Raw genomic sequence first — 13823 nt, 5'->3', positions numbered from 1 at the left:
AAAAAAAAAAAAAATTGGATAGACGTTGTCTAATTTTAATTGTGATACATCTAATGTCCTGTCATTTGCATAATATGTTATTGTGATTCTATATTTGCTCTTGCTCTTGTCATCCCTCGTGTTTGAAAGAACATAATTTCATAAACATTTTTCTTATTTAACGTTTCAAATAATTGTGCAGTTACTCTTTGCGATGTTTTGACTATTTCAATATTATTGAATTAAAGATTATACAATGGGGCTCCATGATATTGGTCTACCGCAAGACCGACTTCCACATTGTTGGTCGGATGATGTGCGAATGAATGCTTTATTTGCACCCTTCCGTTTGAAGTCCGTAAATCCTGAATCATGGGAGATGAAAATGAAGTTCTGGTCTGACATAGTTCAACAATGGTGTAAATATAAAAAGGATCCAATTATATCTGCGTCAGATATGAAATGCGCCTTTCAGCGCAAAGGTCGTACAGCTGCATGCATCGACATTGTTATTGAAGAAATGTTTCGGTAAGTTAACAAATGAACCCTTACGTATTTTAGGCCGTTGTGGTCTACGTATACGTATCTAGAACTTATTGTATATTATCATGTTTCACAAACAACGTTTTTATCAACTAGATATACAAGTATACCGTATACTATGTAAATTTAACCATACATATAATGTATACATATAGTGCTACGCTTATTTCGTAGCATTTTCTATTCAAAACTAATTGTAGCTTGTAATCAATGGATTAAAAAAATTCTTATTAATAATATGTAAATTAGGCTTTTTTCACTAAATGTAGTATTATAATTTTATTTAAATTAGGCTTTTTTCACTAAATGTAGTATTATAATTTTATGTAAATTTTGAGTTGATTATCAATCGTAAATTTTGATAAAAACTAAAATAATTAAAGTTTGAAAGGAGTAACAATAAGTATAAAGTAAAAAGATATAGACACATAAATTCTTAATATTTCATGTGGGAAAAAATGAGATGCATACAGTGTGTAAACATTAAATAAGTGTTGTAAAAAGTAAAATTCATAATTTTAATTTAATTTTATAATTGAATTAAATTAATATCTTTTTTTTGCACATCTATGTTTTTTTTATTCAATAAATTATCAAATACACTCTAAATTAAAGTTTATACACTGATAATGCTTCCTATATTGTTTTCTCCCACATTATATCTTAATTGATGTGTCTATCACTTTTTTTTGATTCATCAACATTCTATTCACCATGATCCTAACGAAGTTTTCACTTCAATAAAACAGTAATGTAAAAGATAAATTAAAGTAGTACACTGTGTTCCTACTTATTTACTTATATTTATTTAACCTATTAACTATAAATTTAATCTTAAAGAAGAGGTATATTTTAATTTTATTTTTGTATCTTCTTGATTACCACCTACATTTAGTTATTTATATGGCAGCCATGGACATTCCTTAAATAAAAACACTAATAATATATTTTAATTATAGTAATGGAGACCTGTGTCCACTCTCAAAGTATCCTCAAATACTTCACAACGGTGCTGAAGGATGGATGTGGTGGGGAGCTAAGCTTGCTTTCAAGCCTGCTGCATTAGCTTTAACTGCTGTGTCGTCACTGCTACCAGCCAGACAGTCCATTGACAATGATGGATTACCCAAGAGTACTATTGATGCCACACAGAGATTTGTCCTTGAAAGTGCTGTTAAGGTATTTTCAAATTATGATGTCTACACACTATATAATATTGTACTAATCAAATACTCAATTGATAAATACATCTATTAAAGATAAAAAGACATGACGGTATTATATTTATAATTTTCTGATGTTAAATATTTATATTATATGTTTTATTCCAAAGATAAAAATTAAAAGTTATTACACCAATTTTGAAATTATTATAACTGTGATAGATGATTATATGGAATAATGTAATTCATCAGTGAATGAATTAGTTAATTTAACTCTTGGTTTCTTCCTAACACAACCCCAAGGTAGAACTGCTGTTAGAATGATCCCGCCACTTTCTGTGCGGAAATGTCCTGTAATGAATAAGAAACAAAATTATTTTTAGACTGCCAATATGAAATTTGCATGGAACAGACATTGTAAATTTGACATGCATAAGATTATATGTTTTAAAATGTTTGCATTTTTATGAAACAATTTTTATCATAAATGTAACTCATATAAATATTTTTATTTTCTAGAAGCTGGCTACAGAATTGCTTAATTCATACCCTGCGGGTGTCGAGAGAATAGGCACCATTGAACATCATATGAAGAACACTGGCAACACCAACAGGGAGACGTTTGAACTGCTCCTTGGTTATTTGGTGTCTCAAGGAGCTGCCGTTAAGCAGGGAGATGTGGTTAAATTAGGTAATTATCCCCAAGTCTCATTGTGTTTGTTTGAATTCTGCATGTCTTTTTTAATCATAAGCCAAAGCTGTATGAATATAGATTGAAATTAGACTATCTGAAACCCAAATGCAGCTTCAGCAGGCTGATCCTGCTTAAAAGAGATAAGAGCCTTTTTAGGTCTGCCCTCAGTGTAGTAGTATAGTTCTTATTGATAGGAATTTAAGTTCGGACCAATACAACAATATGTCTTAGTGAAGTAGATGTGTTTTTAAGCTTTTAAGGCGTAAAAAACAGTGAATGAATTATACAGTGTGTAAACTTTTAATTACGTAAACTTAACTAGGTAAGCTTTTAATGAAGTAATCTTTTAATTACGTAAACTTTTAATGAAGTAAGCTTTTAATTAAGTGAACTTGAATTAACTGAACTTTTAATTACGTAAACTTTTAACTAGGTAAGCTTATAATGAAGTAATCTTTTAATTACGTAAACTTTTAATGAAGTAATCTTTTAATTACGTAAACTTTTAATGAAGTAATCTTTTAATTACGTAAACTTTTAATGAAGTAATCTTTTAATTACGTAAACTTTTAATGAAGTAATCTTTTAATTACGTAAACTTAACTAGGTAAGCTTTTAATGAAGTAATCTTTTAATTACGTAAACTTTTAATGAAGTAAGCTTTTAATTAAGTGAACTTGAATTAACTGAACTTTTAATTACGTAAACTTTTAACTAGGTAAGCTTATAATGAAGTAATCTTTTAATTACGTAAACTTTTAATGAAGTAATCTTTTAATTATGTAAACTTTTAATGAAGTAATCTTTTAATTACGTAAACTTTTAATGAAGTAATCTTTTAATTACGTAAACTTTTAATGAAGTAATCTTTTAATTACGTAAACTTTTAATTACGTAAATTTTTAAATAAGGAAACTTTTAATTATGTGTAGTAAGAGGTTTTCACATCAAAAAGTTTCTATAATTAATGATATGTAAATAAAATTGATTAATTTCATCTAATTTTATATTGAATATTTTTTCTTAATACTGTAAAGCCAATTTTGGTAATTGAATTGATTGTTCCATGATGATTCCATGCCTTTCATTAAAAGAGTATCCCACCTGTAGTGAAGTAGACCGAGGGTCGAGTGGAATGCAGTGTAAAATATAGATATACCACTCACCCATAGTCCTACATCTCTTCACCTGTCTGGAGAAGAGCATTAATAAAAGTGTAAGCCATGCAAGAAGTGTGACTCCGCGTCGGTGGTTTTAAGTCTCCACAGCGCATGCATCAGCGTCAGCATGATGAATTGTCCCCTTTCCCTACAGTACAACATGAAATGGGTGTGGTGGGGACAGAAAATGATAATGAGGTAGTCCTCATATACGGTACGGTAATTGATTGGCGAACACCACCTAAGACAGTTTACAGTTTTAATCGCATCTGAAATTATTCCAGTTTATCCAAATATAAATTTCAGCTGAGCCGAACAAAAAAGCCGCTCCCGTATCCGAAATGGACGTGGCATTGGTGAAATTGATTACTGCGGAACAGAAATTGTGTGAAGACCTGGGCAGATTGTCCAAGGAAGTCCTCATGGTGGACAACGACGTCAGAGCCGCTCTGAAGCTTGGGAATAGGCTAGCTGTAAGTTTTTTTTTGCATCTACCCTCTTATTACTTCTTTGTTGTTGTATTATTTGTATTCATGTCTTTGATGATAAAATCCTTTTGTTAAACTTTATCTGAATATACTTTAGTTAACCAATTTCTGTAAAGTTGCATTGCAAACATATTACAGTATAGATATTATTTCAGGCGAAGAATCATCTCCGTCGGAAGCACTTAGCTCAACAAAGGGTTGACAAATGCGAATCCGCGTTGCACAATGTCAAGCAACTGCTGGAACAGGCGAGGGACGTGGATGTCAATGCAGCTGTCGTTGACACTTATAGGTAGGTTATATTCTATCGTTCATTAAACCTACATTTTTTAATTTTCTAATGTCTTGATGAAATATATAGTTTTCCTACTAGTAGAGGGCGTTTATAACAGTTCTTCCAACAGTATTCAGTATTCCAACAGCCAACATAAATACCAAAGATGGAACAATTAATACAAAATATTTACGAAAGGAAAAATTCAATAAAAGTTATTTATCATTTAACTAAGTAGTACTTCGACTGTTTGTGTGATTGTGTGAGAGTGAGGATATGTTCGTGAGATGATTCTTGATACTCCTTTTAAGCATATTCCGCGATAGCTTGGACAAGTGTTTTTCTTAATGTGTAAAAGCTATTTTAACAAAGACAATAACGTGGAACCAGCTGCAGAAAAGAGCGCACAAATAATATATTGAAATGTTAGATTATATTATGAGATTTTTTAAATTAATCTAATTATTATAAATATCGTTGTGGATGAAGAAGAATTGTGCTGTGTGGGTAGTTCCTCCGATCCTAAGATCTTCAACTAGTCTAACCGCTGACTTGCCCGAAGGCCTCAGTGGCCTCAATCTTGGAGCTTAAAGGATTTTAATTGGGGCTGTGTGTGTGGCCTTTGGTTTTTGTTATTTGTTTATTACGTCAACAGTATTTACTTTTTTTTACACATACCCGCACATTATCTATGCTTGAAAACGAAATGCATTTTCTAGGACTTCTACAAAAAAGTTATGTACTTTTGAACTTTGCTTTCTTTTGCTGACAAGAAGAAGGTCAAGCATTACAGAATATATTAATTTCTTTTCAGGACGAGTGCCAAAGCAATGAAGGGTACGATGAAGGAAGGCGGACTCGAAGAGGACTTAGTACACGATACTATGGACGACTTAAAAGAGGTATTTTTCCCTTTTTTAAAATTAGTATAACAAACATTGTTGTCTCCGTGGCTTAGTGGTTAATGTGTTAATTTAGCATATATTGAGTTAAGTTCGGTGGTTCAAGCTTCGTCTCTGTTAATTTGGGTTTGCCGATACATTAATTGCGGATACAAGGATACTTTTTAAATTTTGCTTTTTAAAAACATAATCAAAGTCAAAAACCATTTATTCATTAAGTAACACAATGTACACGTATCAACGTCAAGAAAGAAATATACAAAATGCTTCTAATTGTACATTTACTGCCAGTCCTCAAATCAAGGGCGCAGAACGGAAGAGCAGAACTGGCAATAAACTCTCCGCCACTCTATTTAATCGCCAAGTTTCTAACGTTTGTAAGGAGCTACAACCATCACACCATGTTCCACACGACATCAGCTGGAGGCATTCTCGTGGGAACAACACGCAAATGTAAACGCGTATCTTGATCGATCTAGTTCGTTGCTATCTATGCCCAGGGAATCCCCGCGTTTTATTCAGTTGAATAACATCTTATCAATATTAATTTTAACGATTAACAATTATTTATTTTAATTTAGTTATTACTCTTAATACTCTTGATTTAAATAACTAACTAAACCTTTCATCAGTTTATATTAAAAAAAAATCTTTGATATATTTTTCTAACAAAAAAACAAAGTTCAGAAATGTGTTCCTTCTAGTAAAAGACTGTAATGAAAATGGACACATTATGTGAGAAGACATATATAAATGGATAAATGGACGAAAAAAGAGATGGAAAGGCTTCCTCGCTATGACTAAAGGAAACTGAACATGTTGTACAAATTTAATTGAAATCGGTTCAGTAGTTTAAGAGTCTATAGCGGACAAATAACGTGACGCGTAATTTAAGACGCGATTAATAATTGCAAAATTGGTGTCACTACCGTCGTTCGACATTATTACGTCCGGCGCAGGCGCCGATCAGAGAGCCACTGAAGTCTGAACCAGTGTTGCCAGATAGGCCATGGCGTGATTCTTTAAAGCGGCGGTCATATTGGGATTGTTGGCAAATGAAAGGCATCATATCTGTATTAGAAAATGGATTGACAGGTTCAAGTTTTATTCGGTTTTTGGTTGAACGAATATACAATTAGTAAGGTTAACCACACGGATCCTATTTTTACGACGTGCTCGTACTTCCATTTTGTTCCAAAATCAGGAACGTGACATATAGCAAAAAACTGTGTTTTTGAAATTTCTGGAAATCCTCTGGTCTGGCATCACTAGTCTGAACTCAACGATCGATTCTACGCACTACTGACAAATTGACTTTGACACATTGACATCTTACAACCTGTAAGGTGTCAATAAAACGCATGGCATCTAAGATGTATGGAATGAATGAGTAGGTATGAAAAACTTTTAACAGATTTTTAACCAAAACTGACGTATTACAATTTATTGGCTACAAGTGTAAGATGGCTGTAATAAATGGTAAATTGCAGGTCATGGACGCATACAACGAAGTGGGGAAAGCCTTGGGTGGGACCATCGACGACGAAGACCTGAACGAGCTGGAGGAGGAGCTGAACGAACTGCTCTCCGGACCTGGAGGTGGAGACGGTGGTACTCCAGAGAAGGACAAAGGTCTGGTAGACATTGTTGTGTCTATTTTTTTTGTATTAAATAATGTTTTAGTGTTATCATTTAAATTTCCACCTTGTGCTTTTAGTATGTATGTTTCTCCATAAATTTATCAGGCACTAAAAGTTTTCAATGTGAACTTAGAAATGATTCAAAATTTCATTGAATATGGTTCAGTGGTTTTTGAGATTTGGTAATACATGAGATTTAACAGACATATTTATAGTATTGTCTTTTGTTAAAATAACTTTTACACTTTGAGAAAAACACTTTTTGAACGGATTAAAGCTATGTATTAAGAACTTATAATTTTAATCGATACCAACTTCGGGGCAATGAATACAGATAACACAACTTTCTCTGCAGCTGTGATACTTTTGACATTTAACACCTTTTGTCTTCTCAGTCGCGATGACCACGCACGCTGAAAAGCACGCGAAACGTCGGAAAAAAATTAAAATTTAGGATTATGTAAATAATTATACGTTTTTAATAATAATACATAGCTTTAATCCGTTCAAAAAGTGATTTTCTTAAGACTCATTTTTGTAGCCTATAGTTGTTGTTTTTATTTATAAGTTATCATAATTTTTATTAGATTTTTCTACAGATGTCAAACTCCCGTCCCCGCCGTCGGTCAAGCCGAAGCGGTCGTCGGAGAGGGAATTCGTGTTCGACGGCGAAGAGCAGATGTTGGCCGACCTCAACCAGTTGGGCTTCGACGACACTCCGCGGAAGGACAGAGTGGCCGCGGCCGCTGGAGGTGAGACACCTAATAACACCAGCATCTGTGCTAACAGGACACAGATAAATGATAGGACTTCTTAGTCAAAATTCTGACAGCTGATATCTCTGAGTTAATATCCCTATTAAATAAAATAAATTTAACTAATAGATGATAAATGAATTGTACCGGATGGGCCATGGGACATTATGAATTTCCAGAGAATAATGAATGGGATTAAAATTTATTATTTTCAGAAACACAAAATCCCAAAAGGAAAAGTAAAGACTCAAAATGGTCGCAAGAAAAGGGGAACTGGAGTGGGAACCTGGAATCCAATCTTCAAGATCTAAGTCAGGAGTATGCCGAACTGCGCTTGGATGAGAGACTGCATCCAGGTATATTTTAAATGACAGGTCCCGCGAAACGAAACGTTCCTTTGAAATTTTTGACAGTTGACATTTGACATTAGATTGACAATTGAGTGATGCCTTTTTTACCCCGTAATGCTCGTAAATGTATATTCACAGATTTCTCGCAAACAAATTGATATCTAAATAATTTTTCATTTAAATTTAATATATTTTTTATTTGTTTACATATAACAAATTTCATGTTTATTTTTGTATTTTTTATGCACTTTCGGTGTTTATTTTTTTTTATTTTTCCAAACTAGGGTTGCCTGGGAGAAATCGCTTGTTAGCGATAAGGCCCTGTGTCTAAAAAGTTTTGTAACCTGTTTTTATATGTATGTTTAAAGTAAATAAATAGTACTTCACACAGTAGTTGGCAGCTAGTTATAATGAAGAGATTCAAAGTTAATGATTTTTTTAGGCCAAGAGCTCAAAGTCGACTTTACACAGTCCCCTCGCCACTTCGCGTCCGATTTCCAAGTGCGCGACCACAAAAGTGAGTCCGGCGTGTGGCTGTTCAACAGCGAGGACTCGCGGAGGGCGGATCTCGCCACCAGCACCAAATATTCTCGGTGAGTATTATTCATCATGTCTTTCTTTAGTTTCTTTTGCGAGATAGGGAACTGGAATCGACGCCTGGTGGGGGCCTTTTTATCATTAATTACTAACAATCTTATAATAGGAGGTTAAAAAGTTAGGCATCCGTTCTAGAATGTTCGGACTAAGTTCGAGAAGGTTCCAATCTAGGGTAGATTAGGGCTCTTTAGTAAACTACAACATATGTTGCCAAGCTGATTTAGGTATCTCCAAAAATTGCGTGACATAATACTTGTCATGTATTTTAGAAAATATAGCTATATATATATATAACATATACTTTAAATATTATCTATGATGAACTTCAATTAAATAAATTATTCAATCTAATAGGCCAGTATAAGTATCAGTAGTGGATGATCAGCCTCCTGTGCTGATTCAAAGTCACCTCGGCTTTATGAGTCTAAAGCCACATTTCATCACGATGTTTTCCTCCACCGTTCGAACGAATGTCAAATGAAAGATTGAACCTATGACCCCAGGGATGAGAGTCGCACCCTGAAGCCACTGGGCCAACCCAGCGGCGAGGATCAGCTGGTACCGAATAATTAAAAACACCTACTGAAATTTCAGCGCGTCCAGCCCCGGCAAGTCGGAGAGTTCGTTCCTAATGGCCGTGGGTGGGGAAAGGAGACCTCCGTCCCGCTCCTCGCCCTCCCCCACGACCTCCCCAGAGTCCTCGGATAGCCCCACGCCTCCGAAGGATAGTCCCGACGAGATGCAAGACTTGCAGAAGCGGCTCAATAATTTAAGAGGTTTTTAATGTAATGCTCTTTTATCATCCCCGTCGGTATGCTAGGTGGAGACCATGGAATAGGTAAATGATGTAGGCACTGCAAGCGTATCGCAAGTAAAAGGCAATTTGCAATATGGCGTCCCACCAGTCTTGTGCTCTGTCCATTCGGGGCTATGCCACCTTCGGGTGGTGGGTTTGGAATATAGGGTGGCACAAGTGCGGGCTTACCCTCGGTGACCGCTGCTGCACGAGATGTGGACGGTGGTAACTGGCAGACACGCATCTCGCGGTCAAACCCCACCAGGTGTGAGTGCCAGTGGAGGCCTGGCCAGCGGCGGTTGGTTTCCTTGGTATAGGAATACCAGTCGGCTCTCCCTACTGCCCCGGAGATGTGGTTCTTCATGGAGAGTCGCCGGTATCTGGTGACCCCCTAAGTAGGTGACCAGATTCTTCTACGGCACCTCTCGATCCAAGAAGCGGAGTCAGGTGGTGGCAAGGGAAGGGAAGCCTGGGTCTTGTCCGAGTCGGTGGCGAGTCGATTCAGTGGCCGATGTCAAGATGTTATATGCTCAGCGACAATTACTTCGCTACCGCGTTTTAAGATGTGACGTCATCGCTGTGCTTGTGTACATATTTGTGTATTCCGTTGTCTTTACCTTTGTTTTTTTTTATTACTGAATCTGATCATTTTTTTTATTATTTCGATTCACGTATAAATATATATGTACATAATTTCGCTATATAACTTAGTGCGTGCACAAAATGTAATTCTAGAAATGCGAAAATTTTGAAAAAAAATCTAAAAAAAATCGTTAATTTTAAGGTAGTTACAATGTTAACGGATACTCACAGTCGTTCATTTTTGACATGACTAATTCGCTGTGACTTAATGAACGTCTGTGCAAGGCAAATATAATTAATAGGCCTGAACTAGTTAATTATTCAGTAGGTATTCGACGCTTATAGTATGTTAGTGATATAGGTAATTAGAATATCTTAGTTAAAAAAATTAACACGATTCAAACGGGTGTGAGTTTGGCTTTATCGTGTCAATGTAAGGAATGATGAATTACTTTTAATTTTAAATAAAAATGCGTGTATGCCATGACTGCATGGTCACGTATACGCGCATGGTCACGAATGCTTGTCATGAATAATTAAAAATCTAGCGTTTGTAGTATTTTACAGATACTTGATTGATTTTGTTTAAATTATTAACGGCTGCAATAAACAATATTTTTTTAAAACTAAAACGTATTAATCGGTTTCTGTGTGATATGTAAATGTATTGTATTGTTTATATAATTATCTACGGCTGATCCGGTTACGATGAATTTCGTTAAGGAATTGTATAATCATTTTAGGTATAATTTGTATAAAAATGTAAATAACAAAAAAAGTGATGTAAGTGCCTCTGAACACGTCAAATTTGATAGCTGCTTATATTTGCCAACTTAAGTAGCTCTTAATTTTGGGGTATAGAATTTTTTAGAGCTTTTATGTGATAAATGTTAAGGTAGATTTGAACCCCTTTTTGCTTAATTGCTCTTATCCCCGCCTTCCACTGCCAGCGAAAAGGACCCATTACGGACTCCGCTACACTCGTTACGATGATTTTCATACATGCCATCTCCGCTTTGGTGGAAGCACATGTATGAAAGTCATCGTTACGAGTATAGCAAAGTCCGTAATGGGTCCGTTCCGCTGGCAGTGGAAGGTGGGCATTAAAGTCCTAGGTTTGATTACTGGACCCACAGAAGGCTTGAAAATCATGAAACAGATGCATTTTTAGGGGGTTACGGTGCTCCAATTAAAAAACTGACGGTTTCATCAAATACACGTACCATATGCTTTATTTTACTAGTACGCATGGTCACTTGATTTGCCGCGCATGGTCACAGTTTGTCCGTTTGAATTTTGCATCGTAAACGTCTAATAGCCATTGTAATAGTAACGAAACATTATTTTTGTATGTGTTGAACTTAAGCCCTGGTGGCCGTATCTGCGACTTAAACAGAACACTATTAATATACAAATTGTATGGAAAGTTTGACCTGACAAAATAGAGTACTGACGTCAAATGCCTGACGACTCACGGCTATTAGACGTCACAAGATATATTTAAAAAAAACTTTGCCGGTTCGAACCTACGACTTTGGGGTTTTCCATTACATCATGGTACAACGCTGGCCGTAATGACGTGATTATTGGACAGCGTTTGACCTGTATAAAATTAGTTCTTGGTACGCTAGAACAGTTCACTTATCGGCGCCAAGTTACGAGATAAAAATTAATTTGTGCCAATATCTATATTAATTACTTATAAATATATTATAACTAGTCATTTTTTTATTTGACACGACATATTGAATTCATTTTATACGTTATTTGTATTATTTTTAAAAAGGCGGGAAAGATTTTAACATTTACCAAAATGACAGTTGTCTTTAGTCTTTGAATTTATTTCTTACACTACAACATGGCGGCTGGTTTAAAAAGAAACATTGACAATTGTCAATGTTTCTTTTTTAATGAAGCAAACTTGGCGGTTTTCCTAAATTACGTGGAATAAAGAAGTCTCGGGGAGGTTGTTAGGGGGTACTTCTTACAATTTTTTAAAACGAAACGTAGTCTTATACAGGGTGTCCCAAAAGTCGACGTCAAGTCGAAATTTTCTCATAGGTAATGCCACACCAGTTAAAAAAAAAAATTAAGTCATGTATTTTTTGAAGAAATTTTCCTTTTATTCCAGAAAATGTACACCATGTGACAGTTTTTTCATTCCTGTTGTTACAAATATTTACTTTTTGCCAAAAAAAAATCTCTTACGTCTCGCCGATCACTCCAACTTGTAGGAAAATAGAATAGAAAATCCAAGCGTGGCTATAATTGAAATAGCAAAAAGATAATTCTCCACGAACGAACTTTTATACTATTTTAATGTATTTATGAGGAATATTTGAAGCAACAAAAAACCGAGTGAACAACAAGAACTTTAGGAGTTTTTTCATTGATATTTATGGGTCCTAGGGGGAACTTTTGTAGGTATCACTGCTATGTAGCTTCCTTCAGTGTTGCTCTTGCGTTGCTTTTCGAAAAGAAAAAAAATAGTATTTAATTAAATAACTTCGCCCTAATCTCGGATTATACAAAAAGTTATGATCCTCTTAACTAATACTTCCCTTACAGGATCCCATTGCGTCTAAAGATATTAATTTTGTGAGTTATTTCTGCAAGTTGTCTCTAAAGGTTGGCCCGTGCGTTTATACCTCGACGTCCATCTTCCATTTAGAACCAGTTGCCCACTAAATTATTTTAGAAAAGATCATACTAATCTTATTCGCGGGCCTCTGGCATTAAGTATCAGGCGCTATAAAAAAGTAAAGTTCATAAATAAAGCATGTGTTTTCGAAGTACGCGTGAGAACTAACAACCACATGAGATGAGAGAGATGACCTTTTGATCGGGTATTTAGGTGCTTAGGGAGCAAGATTTATTAAATTCCGGTGAGGTTTTGAACATTTCTGGAGGGGACATCATAGTTGACAAATGTTTTTAGACGATTTTATTTTGATTAATATCTTTTTGTACATTAAAACTATTTGGGTGTAATGATTTCCTCATGGAAGGGAAAATTTTATGCCCGTTTAACAGCCGCTATCACAATTATTGATTCTACCATATATTGTATAGTATTTGTAAATATATTTGTATTTTTTTGTATTATATACGAGAAACGAAATTGTTGTTTTATTTGAAAATCGTTTCTTGTACTACAAAGAGTCTTTCGTTGGCCGATTTTATCTTAAAATATTATTTTTTAGAGGCTTAAGCCCAGAAATATCCTTTACACAAAGACACGCACACAATTGGCATTCGTAAGGGTATGGAGAAAATTAGTATGGCAACAATAGGAGGTTAGACTGATAGTATAGTAACAATACATTGCCTTAAAATAGTTCAAAATACGCAGAAACACTACATATATAAAATAACTACTCATACACTTATGAACGTCAGAAAAAAAGTTAAATAAATTGTAAATTTACATTGACTAAAAGCTTGCAAGTCAAGGGCGTAGAGCGGGCGGAGAGATTAATTTTGAGTAATTTGAGTCATACAAATTGTTTGAACTGGAAGGAGTCAATCCAAAGGATTAGATCATTTAAATAATCGTCAATTTTATCAAAACCTTTATTAATTAATTCAGTGATAATTTTCTAATTCCGCTTAGGAGTTTTTTTGTAAAAACGAAAACAATTTACATATAACGGTTTGTTTGTTTCGAGTATTATACTGGCTGGTAACAGATCCTGGAATTCTGAAAACGGTAAGTACTTGCGTATGATTTGCACATTTGACTATGAATAACCACGCTTTAATTATTTTCTCAGATTTTTCTATAAACGTATTTTCGTGAACATTTAAAATGAATAATTGACTGTTAAATGCCATTTTATCGGATTATTCAGAACGTCGTATGACGTGGATCGAAACAGACTGATTGTCAAATGTCAGCGA

The 13823-nt window shown here is 34.8% G+C and overlaps 1 protein-coding gene across 2 annotated transcripts; it reads left to right on the top strand.

The window, feature by feature from the left end:
• Positions 1-84: 84 nt before the first annotated feature.
• On the top strand, positions 85-12011 carry LOC123718047 (charged multivesicular body protein 7). 2 transcript variants are annotated; one of them, XM_045674406.1, is made up of 11 exons: positions 85-507; positions 1482-1701; positions 2205-2376; positions 3846-4012; positions 4183-4319; positions 5116-5203; positions 6694-6835; positions 7443-7595; positions 7814-7954; positions 8391-8541; positions 9140-12011. In XM_045674406.1, exons 1-11 carry the CDS (start codon positions 236-238, stop codon positions 9327-9329), a joined length of 1833 nt encoding a protein of 610 aa, XP_045530362.1. In that variant the 5' UTR covers positions 85-235; the 3' UTR covers positions 9330-12011. The 2 variants fall into 2 exon arrangements, with proteins under 2 accessions (XP_045530362.1, XP_045530361.1); XM_045674405.1 differs by having other exon boundaries at positions 7431-7595.
• The last annotated feature ends 1812 nt before the right edge of the window (positions 12012-13823 follow it).

Source organism: Pieris brassicae, chromosome 14, assembly GCF_905147105.1.
Source record: "Pieris brassicae chromosome 14, ilPieBrab1.1, whole genome shotgun sequence".
NCBI classification, from domain to species: Eukaryota; Metazoa; Arthropoda; class Insecta; order Lepidoptera; family Pieridae; genus Pieris; species Pieris brassicae.
The sequence above is the reverse complement of the archived record's forward strand: the minus strand, read 5'-3'. Positions and strand labels throughout refer to the sequence as shown.